The sequence below is a fragment of the Carcharodon carcharias genome, chromosome 1 (genome assembly GCF_017639515.1).
Source record: "Carcharodon carcharias isolate sCarCar2 chromosome 1, sCarCar2.pri, whole genome shotgun sequence".
Lineage (NCBI taxonomy): Eukaryota > Metazoa > Chordata > Chondrichthyes > Lamniformes > Lamnidae > Carcharodon > Carcharodon carcharias.
This window is the reverse complement of record NC_054467.1, coordinates 261,931,617-261,945,868: the sequence shown is the minus strand read 5'-3', so window position 1 is coordinate 261,945,868 and position 14,252 is coordinate 261,931,617. Positions and strand designations below refer to the sequence as shown.

Sequence of the window (14,252 nt, the reverse complement as noted above, 5' to 3'; positions counted from 1 at the left end):
AGGGGTATGGAGTATATCAGAGTGTTACAATGAGCGGTGTGGGGTATATCAATGTGTTGCAGCGAGGCGTGTGGGGTATATCAGCGAGTGTAACAGTGAGGCGTGTGGGGTATATCAGAATGTGACAGTGAGGGGTGTGGGGTATTTCAGTGTGTTGCAGTGAGACGTGTGTGGTTTATCAGAGTGTTACAGTGAGGAGTGTGGGGTATATCAGATTGTGTTACAGTGAGGGGTGTGGGGTATATCAGAGTGTTAGAGTGAGGGGCGTGGGATATATCAGAGTGTTACAGTGTGGGGGTATAGCAGAGTGTTACAGGGAGGGGTGTGGGCTATATCAGAGTGTTGCAGTGAGGCGTGTGGGGTATTTCAGAGAGTGTTACAGTGAGGAGTGTGGGGTCTTTCAGAGAGTGTTACAGTGAGGCGTGTGGGGTATATCAGTGTGTTGCTGTGAGGGGTGTGGGATATATCAGAGTGTTACACTGAGGGGTGTGGGGTAAAACAGAATTACAGTGAGGGGTGTGGGGTATATCAGAGTGTTACAGTGAGGAGTGTGGGGTATATCACAGAGTGTTACAGTGAGGGGTGTGGTGTATATCAGAGTGTTACAGTGAGGGGTGTGTGGGTATATCAGTGTTACAGGGACGGGTGTGGGGTCTATCGGAGAGTGTTACAGTGAGGGGTGTGGGGTATATCAGTGTGTTGCAGTGAGGCGTGTCGGGTATGTCAGAGACTGTTACAGTGAGGAGTGTGGGGTGTATCAGAGAGTATTACAGTGAGGTGTATGGGGTATATCAGAGAGTGTTACAGTGCGTGGTGTGGGGTGTATCAGTGTGTTGCAGTTAAGCGTGTGGGGTATATCAGAGCATGTTACAGTGAGGGGTGTGAGGTATACCAGAGTTTTACCGTGAGGGGTGTGGGGTATATCAGAGTGTTACAGTAAGGGGTGTGAGGTATATCAGAGTGTTACACTATGGGGTGTGGGGTATATCAGAGTGTTATAGTGAGGGGTGTGGGGGATATCAGAGTGTTACAGTGAGGGGTGTGGAATATATCAGAGAGTGTTACAGTGAGGCGTGTCGGGTATATCAGAGTGTGTTACAGTGATGGGTGTGAGGTATATCAGAGTGTTACAGTTAGGGGTGTGGGGTGTATAAGTGTGTTGCAGTGAGGCATGTTGGGTATATCAGAGTGTTTTACAGTGATGGGTGTGAGGTATATCAGTATGTTACACTGAGGGGTGTGGGGTATATCAGTGTGTTGCAGTGAGGTGTGTCGGGTATATCAGAGTGTGTTACAGTGATGGGTGTGAGGTATATCAGAGTGTTACAGTGAGGAGTGTGGGGTATATCAGTGTGTTGCAGTGAGGCGTGTTGGGTATATCAGAGACTGTTACAGTGAGGAGTGTAGGGTGTATCAGAGAGTGTTACAGTGAGGAGTATGGGGTATATCTGAGAGTGTTACAGTGCGTGTTGTGGGGTGTATCAGTGTGTTGCAGTGAAGCGTGTGGTGTATATCAGAGTGTTACATTGAGGGGTGTGTGGGTATATCAGAGTGTTACAGTGAGGGGTGTGCGACATATCAGAGAGTGTTAGAGTGAGGAAAGTGGGGTATATTAGAATGTTACAGTGAGGAGTGTGGGGTATTTCGGAGAGTGTTACAGTGAGGAGTGTGGGGTATATCAGGGTTACAGTGAGGGGTGTGGGGTATATCAGTGTGTTGCTGTGAGCGGTGTGGGATATATCAGAGTGTTACACTGAGGGGTGTGGGGTATATCAGAATTACAGTGAGGGGTGTTGGGTATATCAAAGTGTTACAGTGAGGGGTGTGGATATATCAGAGTGTTACAGTGAGGGGTGTGGTGTATATCAGAGTGTTACAGTGAGGGGTGTGTGGATATATCAGAGTGTTACAGTGAGGGGTGTGGGGTATATCAGAGTGTTTCAGTGAGGGGCGTTGGGTATATCAGAGAGTGTTTCACTGAGGAGTGTGGGGTATATCAGAGCGTTCGAGTGTGGAGTGTGTGGTTTATCAGAGTGTTACAGTGAGGGTTGTGAGATATATCAGAGTGTGTTGTGTGAGGGGTGTGGGATATATCAGAGTGTTACAGTGGGGGCTGTTGGGTATATCAACGAGTGTTACAGTGAGGGGTGTGGGGTATATCAGAGTTTTACGGTGTGGGGTGTATCAGAGTGTTGCAATGAGGGGTGTGGGGTATATCAGAGACTGTTACACTGAGGAGTGTGGGGTACATAAGAGTGTTACAGTGAGGGGTGTGGAGTATATCAGAGAGTGTTACAATGAGGGGTGTGGGGTATATCAGAGAGTGTTACACTGAGGAGTGTGGGGTATATAAGAGTGTTACAGTGAGGGTTGTGAGATATATCAGAGTGTGTTGCGTGAGGGGTATGGGATATATCAGAGTGTTACAGTGAGGGGTGTGGGGTATATCAGAGTGTTACAGTGAGGAGTGTGGGGTATATCAGAGTGTTTCAGTGAGGGGTGTGAGGTATATCAGAGTGTTACAGTGAGGGGTGTGGGGTATATCAGAGTGTTACAGTGAGGAGTGTGGGGTATATCAGAGTGTTACAGTGAGGTGTGTGGGGTATATTAGAGAGTGTTACAGTGAGAGATGTGGGGTATATCAGTGTTACAGTGAGGGTTGTGGGGTATATTATTGTGTTGCTGTGAGGCGTGTGGGCTGCATCAGAGAGTGTTACTGCAAGGAATGTGGACTATATCAGAGAGTGTTACAGTGAGGAGTGTGGGGTATATCAGAGTGTTATTCTGAGGGGTGTGGGGTATATCAGAGTTACAGTGAGGGGTGTGGGATATATCATAGTGTTACAGTGAGAAGTGTGGGGTATATCAGAGTGTTACAGTCATGGGTGTGGGGTATATCAGAGAGTGTTAGAGTGAGGTGTGTGGGGTATATTAGAGTGTTACTGTGAGGGGTGTGGAGGTACATCAGAGTGTTACAGGGAGGGGTGTGGGGTATATCAGAGTGTTACACTGAGGTGTGTGGGGTATATCAGAATTACTGTGAGGGGTGTGGGGGTATATCAGAGTGTTACAGGGAGGGGTGTGGGGTATATCAGAGTGTTTCAGTGAGGGGTGTGGGGGATATCGGAGTGTTACAGTGAGGGGTATGGAGTATATCAGATAGTGTTACAGTGAGGGGTGTGGGGTATATAAGAGCGTTAGCGTGAGGAGTGTGGGGTATATCAGAGTGTTACAGTGTGGAGTTGGGGTATATCAGAGTGTTGCAATGAGGGTTGTGAGATATATCAGAGTGTGTTGCGTGAGGTGTGTGGGATATATCAGAGTGTTACAGTGAGGCATGTGGGGTATATCAGAATGTTACAGTGAGGGGTGTGGGGTTTTTCAGTGTGTTGCAGTGAGGCGTGTGGGGTTTATCAGGGAGTGTTACAGTGAGGGGTGTGGGGTATATCAGAGTGTGTTACAGTGAGGGGTGTGGGGTATATCAGAGTGTTACAGTGAGGGCCGTGGGATATATTAGAGTGTTACAGTGAGGAGTGTGGGGTATATCAGAGAGTGTTACACTGAGGGATGTGGAGTATATCAGAGTGTTACAGGGAGGGGTGTGGGGTATATCAGAGTGTTACAGTGAGGAGTGTGGGGTATATCAGAGTGTTACAGTGAGGTGTGTGGGGTATATTAGAGAGTGTTACAGTGAGAGATGTGGGGTATATCAGTTTTACAGTGAGGGGTGTGGGGTATATTATTGTGTTGCTGTGAGGCGTGTGGGCTGCATCAGAGAGTGTTACTGCAAGGAGTGTGGACTATCTCAGAGAGTGTTACAGTGAGGAGTGTGGGGTATATCAGAGTGTTATTCTGAGGGGTGTGGGGTATATCAGAGTTACAGTGAGGGGTGTGGGATATATCATAGTGTTACAGTGAGAAGTGTGGGGTATATCAGAGTGTTACAGTGAGGGGTGTGGGGTATATCAGAGAGTGTTAGAGTGAGGGGTGTGGGGTATATCAGAGTGTTACTGTGAGGGGTGTGGAGGTATATCAGAGTGTTACAGGGAGGGGTGTGGGGTATATCAGAGTGTTACACTGAGGGGTGTGGGGTATATCAGAATTACTGTGAGGGGTGTTGGGTATATCAGAGTGTTACAGTGAGGGGTGTGGATATATCAGAGTGTTACAGTGAGGAGTGTGGGGTATATCAGAGAGTGTTACAGTGAGGGGTGTGGTGTATATCAGAGGGTTACAGTGAGGGCTGTGGGGTATATCAAAGTGTGACAGTGAGGGTTGTGAGATATATTAGAGTGTGTTGCGTGAGGGGTGTGAGATATATCAGTATTACAGTGAGGGTTGTGGGGTATATCAGCGAGTGTTACAGTGAGGAGTGTGGGGTATATCAGAGTGTTACAGTGAGGGGTGTGGGGTATATCAGAGAGTGTTACAGTGAGGGGTGTGGGGTATATTAAAGAGTGTTGCAGTGAGGAGTGTGGAGTATATCAGAGAGTGTTACCGTGAGAGGTTTGGGGTATATCAGAGAGTGTTACAGTGAGGGGTGTGCGGTATATCAGAGAGTGTTACAGTGAGGGGTGTGGGGTATATCAGAGAGTGTTACAGTGAGGTGTGTGGGGTATTTTAGAGAGTGTTACAGTGAGGAGTTTGGAGTATATCGGAGTGTGTTACAATGAGGGGTGTGGGATACATCAGAGAGTGTTACAGTGAGGGGTGTGGGGTATATTAGAGAGTGTTACAGTGTGAGGTGTGGCATATATCAGAGAGTGTTACAATGAGGGGTGTGGTGTATGTCAGAACATGTTACAGTGAGGAGTGTGGCGTATATCAGTGTGTTGCAGTGAGGCGTGTCGGGTATATCAGAGAGTGTTACAGTGAAGCGTGTGGTGTATATCAGAGAGTGTCACAGTGAGGAGTGTTGGGTAGATCAGAGAGTGTTACAGTGAGGGGTGTGGGGTATATCAGTGTGTTGCAGTGAGGGGTGTGGGGTATATCAGAGTTACAGTGAGGGGTGTGGAGTATATCAGAGTGTTACAGTGAGGGGTGTGGCCGTATATCAGAGAGTGTTACAGTGAGGGGTGTGGGGTATATCAGAGAGTGTTACACTGAGGAGTGTGGGGTATATCAGAGCGTTACAGTGAGGAGTGTGGTGTATATCAGAGTGTTACAATGAGGGGTGTGGGGTATATCAGAGTGTTACAGTGAGGAGTGTGGGGTATATCAGAGTGTTATTCTGAGGGGTGTGGGGTATATCAGAGTTACAGTGAGGGGTGTGGGATATATCATAGTGTTACAGTGAGAAGTGTGGGGTATATCAGAGTGTTACAGTGTCGGGTGTGGGGTATATCAGAGAGTGTTAGTGTGAGGGGTGTGGGGTATATCAGAGTGTTACTGTGAGGGGTGTGGGGGTATATCAGAGTGTTACAGGGAGGGGTGTGGGGTATATCAGAGTGTTTCAGTGAGGGGTGTGGGGGATATCGGAGTGTTACAGTGAGGGGTATGGAGTATATCAGATAGTGTTACAGTGAGGGGTGTGGGGTATATAAGAGCGTTAGCGTGAGGAGTGTGGGGTATATCAGAGTGTTACAGTGTGGAGTTGGGGTATATCAGAGTGTTGCAATGAGGGTTGTGAGATATATCAGAGTGTGTTGCGTGAGGCGTGTGGGATATATCAGAGTGTTACAGTGAGGGGTTTAGGGTATATCAGCGAGTGTTACAGTGAGGAGTGTGGGGTATATCAGAGTGTTACAGTGAGGCGTGTGGGGTATATCAGAGTGTTACAGTGAGGCGTGTGGGGTATATCAGAATGTTACAGTGAGGGATGTGAGATATATCAGAGTGTGTTGCGTGAGGGGTGTGGGATATGTCAGAGTGTTACAGTGAGGGGTGTGGGGTATATCAGAGTGTTACAGTGAGGCGTGTGGGGTATATCAGAATGTTACAGTGAGGGATGTGAGATATATCAGAGTGTGTTGCGTGAGGGGTGTGGGATATGTCAGAGTGTTACAGTGAGGGGTGTGGGGTATATCAGAGTGTTACAGTGAGGCGTGTGGGGTATATCAGAATGTTACAGTGAGCGGTGTGGGGTATTTCAGTGTGTTGCAGTGAGGCGTGTGTGGTTTATCAGAGAGTGTTACAGTGAGGGGTGTGGGGTATATCAGAGTGTGTTACAGTGAGGGGTGTGGGGTATATCAGTGTGTTGCAGTGAGGGGTGTGTGATTTATCAGAGTGTTACACTGAGGGGTGTGGGGTATATCAGATGTACAGCGAGGGGTGTGGGGTATATCAGAGTGTTACAGTGAGGGCTGTGGGATATATCAGAGTGTTACAGTGAGGAGTGTGGGGTATATCAGAGAGTGTTACAGTGAGGGATGTGGGGTATATCAGAGTGTTACAGGGAGAGGTGTGGGGGATATCAGAGTGTTACAGTGAGGTTTGTGGAGTATATCAGATAGTGTTACAATGAGGGGTGTCTGCTTTAGCAGAGAGTGTTACACTGAGGAGTGTGGGGTATATCAGAGCGTTACAGTGACGAGTGTGGGGTATATCTGAGTGTTACAATGGGGGTTGTGAGATACATCAGAGTGTGTTGCATGAGGGGTGTGGGATATATCAGAGTGTTACAATGAGGGGTGTGGGGTGTATCAGAGAGTGTTACAGTGAGGTGTGTGGGGTATATCAGAGAGTGTTACAGTGAGGGGTTTGGGGTATATCTGTGTGTTACAGTGAGGCGTGTAGACTATTTCAGAGAGTGTTACTGTGAGGAGTGTGGACTATATCAGAAAGTATTACAGTGAGGCGTGTGGGTATATCAGAGTGTTACAGTGTGGGGTGTGATGTATATCAGAGTGTTACAGTGACGGGTGTGGGGTATATCAGAGTGTTACAGTGAGGGGTGTGGGGTATATCAGAGTGTTACAGTGAGGGGTGTGGGGTATATCAGAGTGTTACAGTGTGGGGTGCGTGGTATATTATAGAGGGTTACAGTGAGGGGCGTGGGGTATATCAGAGAGTGTTACAGTGAGGGGTGTGGGATATATCAGAGAGTGTTACAGTGAGGAGTGTGGGGTTTATCAGAGTGTTACAGTGCGGTATGTGTGGTATATTAGAGGGGGTTAAAGTGAGGTGTGTGGGGTATATCAGAATGTTACAGTGAGGGGTGTGGGGTATATCAGAGAGTGTTACAGTGAGGGGTGTGGGGTATATCAGAGAGTGTTACAGTGAGGAGTGTGGGGTATATTAGAGTGTTACAGTGAGGGGTGTGGGGTATATCAGTGTGTTGCAGTGATGAGTGTGGGGTATATCAGAAAGTGTTACAATGAGGGGTGTGTGATATTTTCCTAGTGTTACTGTGAAGTGTTTACATGGGCTTAGCTCATGTATACAGCAGAGAACGAGGCCATTCAGCCCAAGCAGTAAGCTTGTTCTATCTCTGTGATAAATTAAGTAATGATTGAATCTATCTGCCACACTCCACCGTTGGTATTTTCCTATCTAACCCTTAATTCCCATCACAGCATTCATTTTTTTATTTATTTGCCTGTGAGATGGTTTGACTGGTTTGTTTCTTGATTTTTAATTTCGGACTCTGTCTTTGCCTTCCTAATGTTTTTTTTGCCTTTTCCCCTACTGTCTGTGCTTTCCCTTAGTCTGCACTCCTCTACTCTCCATGTGTTTAATGCTGCCTCTTTCCTAACCTTCAACTCTTCCCTATTGTCTTTGTTCATCCATGAATCTCACTAGCGTTTAGTTTGTTAATTTCCTCTGGCTGAATATCTTTCTCCTGCACTCGGACTTTCTGTTGTGGGTTCCAGTGAGTTGTGTTTGCTGTCGCTCTGAGTGTATCCCACTAACCTCGCACTGTTTTGCAGGGATGGGCCCAATCTATCTCAACGAGGTGAAGTGTACAGGCTTCGAAAAGTCGATCTGGGATTGTGCAGCGAAGAATATTTCAGAGGACGACTGCAAACACACTGAAGATGCAGCCGTTCGCTGCAATGTCCCCTATATGGGCTTTGAGACCACGGTCAGGCACTTCTGTTCAATGACCTATATTGAGCGTGTGTGTGAGTGTCTGTTTCTGTGTGTGTGTGTCTGAGTGTGTCTGTGTGTGTCTGAGTGTGTGTGTGTGTCTGTGTGTGTGTGTGTGTGTGTCTGTGTGTATCTGAGTGTATGTCTGTCTGAGTGTGTGTGTGTGTGTGTCTGAGTGTGTGTGTGTGTCTGTGTGGGTGTGTGTGTGTGTGAGTGTGTGTGTGTGTCTGAATGTGTGTGTGTCTGACTGTGTGAGTGTGTGTGTGTCTGAGTGTGTGTGTGTCTGAGTGTGTGTGTGTCTGACTGTATGAGTGTGTGTGTATCTGAGTGTGTGTGTGTGTGTGTGTGTGTGTGTGTGTGTCTGAGTGTGTGTGTGTCTGAGTGTGTGTGTGCCTGAGTGAGTGTGTGTGTGTGTGTGTGTGTGTGTCTGAGTGTGTGTGACTGAGTGTTGGTGTGTGTGTGTGAGTGTGTGTGTGTGTCTGACTGTGTGTGTGTCTGAGTGTGTGTGTGTGTCTGACTGTATGAGTGTGTGTGTATCTGAGTGTGTGTGTATCTGAGTGTGTGTGTGTCTGACTGTGTGTGTGTCTGATTGTGTGTGTGTCTGAGTGTGTGTGTGTCTGACTGTGTGTGTGCGCCGCGCGCGTGTTTGGGTGTCAGAGTGTGAGACGGGGGGAGAGGTGGAAGGGGACGGGAGGTGAGGCAAAGGGGAAAGGTGGAGGGGGTGAGGAGGAGGAATGGTCCGGAGGAAAGGTGATGGAGAGAGAGGAGGGAGACAAGAGGGAGAAGGTGGAGGGGGGCAAGAGAGAGAGATAGACGGAAGGTGATAAGGAAGAAGGGGGTGAGGGAGAGGGAGGAGGGGAGAGATGGAGGGTGAAGGGTGTGGCAGGGAGAGTTGAAGAGGGAGGGGAGAAGTGGAGGGGAGAGAAAGGAGAGGAGGGTGTGGGGAGTAGATGAGGGCAGGGGGCAGAGAAAGTGAGAGGGGATGGGGAGAGGGAGAGGGAGAGGGGAGGGGGGAGAATGGGAGGGAGGGGGGAGAGTGGGAGGTGAGGGGAGGGGGGAGAGTGGGAAGTGAGGGGAGGGGGGAGAATGGGAGGGAGGGGGGAGAGTGGGAGGTGAGGGGAGGGGGGAGAGTGGGAGTGAGGGGAGGGGGGAGAGTGGGAGTGAGGGGAGGGGGAGACTAAGAGTGAGGGGAGGGGGGAGAGTGGGAGTGAGGGGAGGGGGGAGAGTGGGAGTGAGGGGAGGGGGGAGAGTGGGAGTGAGGGGAGGGGGAGACTAAGAGTGAGGGGAGGGGGGAGAGTGGGAGTGAGGGGAGGGGGGGAGAGTGGGAGTGAGGGGAGGGGGGAGAGTGGGAGTGAGGGGAGGGGGAGACTAAGAGTGAGGGGAGGGGGGAGAGTGGGAGTGAGGGGAGGGGGGAGAGTGGGAGTGAGGGGAGGGGGAGAGTGGGAGGTGAGGGGAGGGGGAGAGTGGGAGGTGAGGGGAGGGGGGAGAGTGGGAGTGAGGGGAGGGGGGAGAGTGGGAGTGAGGGGAGGGGGGAGAGTGGGAGTGAGGGGAGGGGGGAGAGTGGGAGTGAGGGGAGGGGGGAGAGTGGGAGGTGAGGGGAGGGGGAGAGTGGGAGTGAGGGGAGGGGGAGAGTGGGAGTGAGGGGAGGGGGGAGAGTGGGAGTGAGGGGAGGGGGGAGAGTGGGAGTGAGGGGAGGGGGAGAGTGGGAGTGAGGGGAGGGGGAGAGTGGGAGTGAGGGGAGGGGGGAGAGTGGGAGTGAGGGGAGGGGGAGACTAAGAGTGAGGGGAGGGGGGAGAGTGGGAGGTGATGGGAGGGGGGAGACTGGGAGTGAGGGGAGGGGGAGACTGGGCGTGAGGGGAGGGGGAGACTGGGCGTGAGTGGAGGGGGGAGACTGGGAGTGAGTGGAGGGGGGAGACTGGGAGTGAGGGGAGGGGGAGACTGGGCGTGAGGGGAGGGGGAGACTGGGCGTGAGGGGAGGGGGGAGAGTGGGAGGTGAGGGGAGGGGGGAGAGTGGGAGTGAGGGGAGGGAGGAGAGTGGGAGGTGAGTGGAGGGGGGAGACTGGGAGGTGAGTGGAGGGGGGAGACTGGGAGTGAGTGGAGGGGGGAGACTGGGAGTGAGGGGAGGGGGGAGACTGGGAGTGAGTGGAGGGGGGAGACTGGGAGTGAGTGGAGGGGGGAGACTGGGAGTGAGTGGAGGGGGGAGACTGGGAGTGAGTGGAGGGGGGAGACTGGGAGTGAGTGGAGGGGGGAGACTGGGAGTGAGTGGAGGGGGGAGACTGGGAGTGAGTGGAGGGGGGAGACTGGGAGTGAGTGGAGGGGGGAGACTGGGAGTGAGTGGAGGGGGGAGACTGGGAGTGAGTGGAGGGGGGAGACTGGGAGTGAGTGGAGGGGGGAGACTGGGAGTGAGTGGAGGGGGGAGACTGGGAGTGAGGGGAGGGGGGAGACTGGGAGTGAGTGGAGGGGGGAGACTGGGAGTGAGGGGAGGGGGGAGACTGGGAGTGAGTGGAGGGCAGTAATGCAGCCTCACCATAGAACTCTTTAAAAAAGGAACTTTCCAAATATCTGGGCCAAAGTCAAATAGCAGAGAACCAGCCGCAGATAGAGTTAGGATTCGGATCCAGACATCTGCTTGCTATGTCTAACCATTAACTCCTACATCACAGAGCTCACCATTCCCACAACACTCAGTGATTCAAACAGAGTTCGTAACAGAATCCAGCTCCTCGGGGTAAGGAGAGTTGAGGAATTATGCAGCTAGCAGAAACAGGCCGGTGGGGAGGGTGTGTTAGACAACAGCTCATCACCAATTATCCAACCACATCAACAGGTTGGAAGTCAGTGTAGAGACAGCTTTACTCTGTATCTAACCCCGTGCTGTACCTGTCCTGGGTGTGTTTGATGGGGACAGTGTAGAGGGAGCTTTACTCTGTATCTAACCCCGTGCTGTACCTGTCCTGGGAGAGTTTGATGGGGACAGTGTAGAGACAGCTTTACTCTGTATCTAACCCCGTGCTGTACCTGTCCTGGGAGTGTTTGATGGGGACAGTGTAGAGACAGCTTTACTCTGTATCTAACCCCGTGCTGTACCTGTCCTGGGAGTGTTTGATGTGGACAGTGTAGAGGGACCTTTACTCTGTATCTAACCCCGTGCTGTACCTGTCCTGGGAGTGTTTGATGGGGACAGTGTAGAGACAGCTTTACTCTGTATCTAACCCCGTGCTGTACCTGTCCTGGGAGTGTTTGATGGGTACAGTGTAGAGGGTGCTTTACTCTGTATCTAACCCCGTGCTGTACCTGTCCTGGGAGTGTTTGATGGGGACAGTGTAGAGGGAGCTTTACTCTGTATCTAACCCCGTGCTGTACCTGTCCTGGGAGTGTTTGACGGGGACAGTGTAGAAGGAGCTTTACTCTGTATCTAACCCCGTGCTGTACCTGTCCTGGGAGTGTTTGATGGGGACAGTGTAGAGACAGCTTTACTCTGTATCTAACCCCGTGCTGTACCTGCCCTGGGAGTGTTTGATGGGGACAGTGTAGAGGGAGCTTTACTCTGTATCTAACCCCGTGCTGTACCTGTCCTGGGAGTGTTTGATGGGGACAGTGTAGAGGGACATTTACTCTGTACCTAACCCTGTGCTGTACCTGTCCTGGGAGTGTTTGATGGGGACAGTGTAGAGACAGTTTTACTCTGTATCTAACCCCGTGCTGTACCTGTCCTGGGAGTGTTTGATGGGGACAGTGTAGAGGGAGTTTTACCCTGTATCTAACCCTGTGCTGTACCTGCCCTGGGAGTGTTTGATGGGGACAGTGTAGAGACAGTTTTACTCTGTATCTAACCCCGTGCTGTACCTGTCCTGGGAGTGTTTGATGTGGACAGTGTAGAGGGAGTTTTACTCTGTATCTAACCCCATGCTGTACCTGTCCTGGGAGTGTTTGATGGGGACAGTGTAGAGACAGCTTTACTCTGTATCTAACCCTGTGCTGTACCTGCCCTGGGAGTGTTTGATGGGGACAGTGTAGAGGGACATTTACTCTGTATCGAACCCCGTGCTGTACCTGTCCTGGGAGTGTTTGATGGGGCAGTGTAGATTGAGTAGGATATAGCATTTGCAAGCTCCACGAGATGAATGAATGTTGCGTGTCACTGTGGTATGTATGAGCTCCATTGAGTTGTGGATTCTTGTGAGGGTTAAATATTTGCTAATGAACTGATGGGTACGATCGTTAACACTACAGAATCCAATGCCCTTGAACTCGAGGGTAGTTTACAATTGAAATTGTGTGTCCTGATACACCAGTTTGACATCAATGAGTCAGAGAGAGAGATATGAAATGTACACTTGATAACACTGTGCTCTGAGGTGTACACTCTCGGTTACACTGTACGTTCTGAGGTGTACACACTCGGTTACACTGTATGTTCTGAGGTGTACACTCGGTTACACTGTACGTTCTGAGGTGTACACTCTCGGTTACACTGTACGTTCTGAGGTGTACACTCGGTTACACTGTATGTTCTGAGGTGTACACTCTCGGTTACACTGTATGTTCTGAGGTGTACACTCAGTTACACTGTACGTTCTGAGGTGTACACTCTCGGTTACACTGTACGTTCTGAGGTGTACACTCTCGGTTACACTGTACGTGCTGAGCTGTACACTCTCGGTTACACTGTACGTTCTGAGGTGTACACTCTCGGTTACACAGTACGTGCTGAGGCGTACACTCTCGGTTACACTGTATGTGCTGAGGCGTACACTCTCGGTTACACTGTATGTTCTGAGGCATACACTCTCGGTTACACTACGTTCTGAGGCATACACTCTCGGTTACACTGTGCTCTGAGGTGTACACTCTCGGTTACGCTGTACGTTCTGAGGTGTACACTCTCGGTTACACTGTACTTTCCGAGGTGTGCACTCTCGGTTTCACTGTACGTTCCGAGTTGTGCACTCTCGGTTACACTGTACGTTCCGAGGTGTACACTCTCGGTTACATTTTGCGCTCTTGCTTAACCTCTGGTTCTGTCCCTCAAGCTTTGTGTCACTGCAGCCCAATGATCACCAGCAGCTTCAAGAACTAAAGTTGTGACTGGTTACTTTAGTGACCTAAGGTAGTGTCCTTTCTCGCTGGCCGCTTGAGTGACGAGGGTTGGTTGGGGTTGGGGTGGGAGGGGTTTGGGATGTTTGACCTCAGAAGTTACGCCTTAAGGAGTGATGAGTCTGATAGTGGGAGAGCTGAACGCAAGTTCCCAGTTATTCATTCGATGGTTTTCCCAGCCCAGTTCAGGGACTGCCAGAGGCAAAATCAGCTCACCCACCTGGTTAGATCCAGTAATTCCTCTTCGTCCCAACTTATCCCATCGAGGGGGGATCCCACTGTCAAGATTCCCTCAATAATGGGATTCCCTTTTCCATGGTGGAGGGGGGGGGGTTCCACTAATGGGATTTCCTCTTGGGACTTATTCTCCCAGAACCTTCCCGGTAATGAGGACCCCCCATGATACCCACACCAGTAAGAGTAACACAGGGTGACAGCACACGTTTACACTTGTGTAAGGCCAACGAGAGTGGATTCTTCCTTGGAACTCAGTGTGGAAAACAAACAGCACAGCATGGAACCACGCAGAGTGATCACAGTGCATGGTCACCTCAACAGGGCTCATTCATACCTGGGCAACAAGCACAGCACAGGAGCCTTTATACAAAGAATGGAATAATCACTGTCAGTGGCTCTTCAGACAAATTCACCCCAGTATCTATTTCCCTTTGTAACTCACTCCCAGTATCTAGAATTCACTCTTACTCCCAGTATCTAGTAATCACTGTTACTCATTCCCAGATCTATTACCTTCTGTTACTCACTTCCAGTATCTGTTACCCTCTGTTACTTACTCCTATATCTATTACCCTCTATTACTCACTCCCATATCTTTTACCCTGTTACTCACTCCCATATCTATTACCCTCTGTTACTCATTCCTATATCTTTTACCCTCTGTTACTCACTCCCATATCTTTTACCCTCTGTTACTCACTCCTATATCTATTACCCTCTATTACTCACTCCCATATCTTTTACCCTGTTACTCACTCCCATATCTATTACCCTCTGTTACTCATTCCCATATCTTTTACCCTCTATTACTCACTCCCATATCTTTTACCCTGTTACTCACTTCCATATCTTTTACCCTCTGTTACTCACTCCTATATCTATTACCCTCT

The 14,252-nt window shown here is 50.1% G+C and overlaps 1 protein-coding gene across 2 annotated transcripts in view; it reads left to right on the top strand.

The window, feature by feature from the left end:
* loxl3b (lysyl oxidase-like 3b) overlaps positions 1-14,252 on the top strand; it is a 108,897-nt gene that overhangs the window by 48,680 nt on the left and 45,965 nt on the right. For both annotated transcript variants that reach the window (XM_041197875.1, XM_041197866.1), the window contains exon 4: positions 7,869-8,023. In XM_041197875.1, the coding sequence (XP_041053809.1) occupies positions 7,869-8,023 (155 nt within the window). The remainder of the gene's footprint in view (positions 1-7,868; positions 8,024-14,252) is intronic.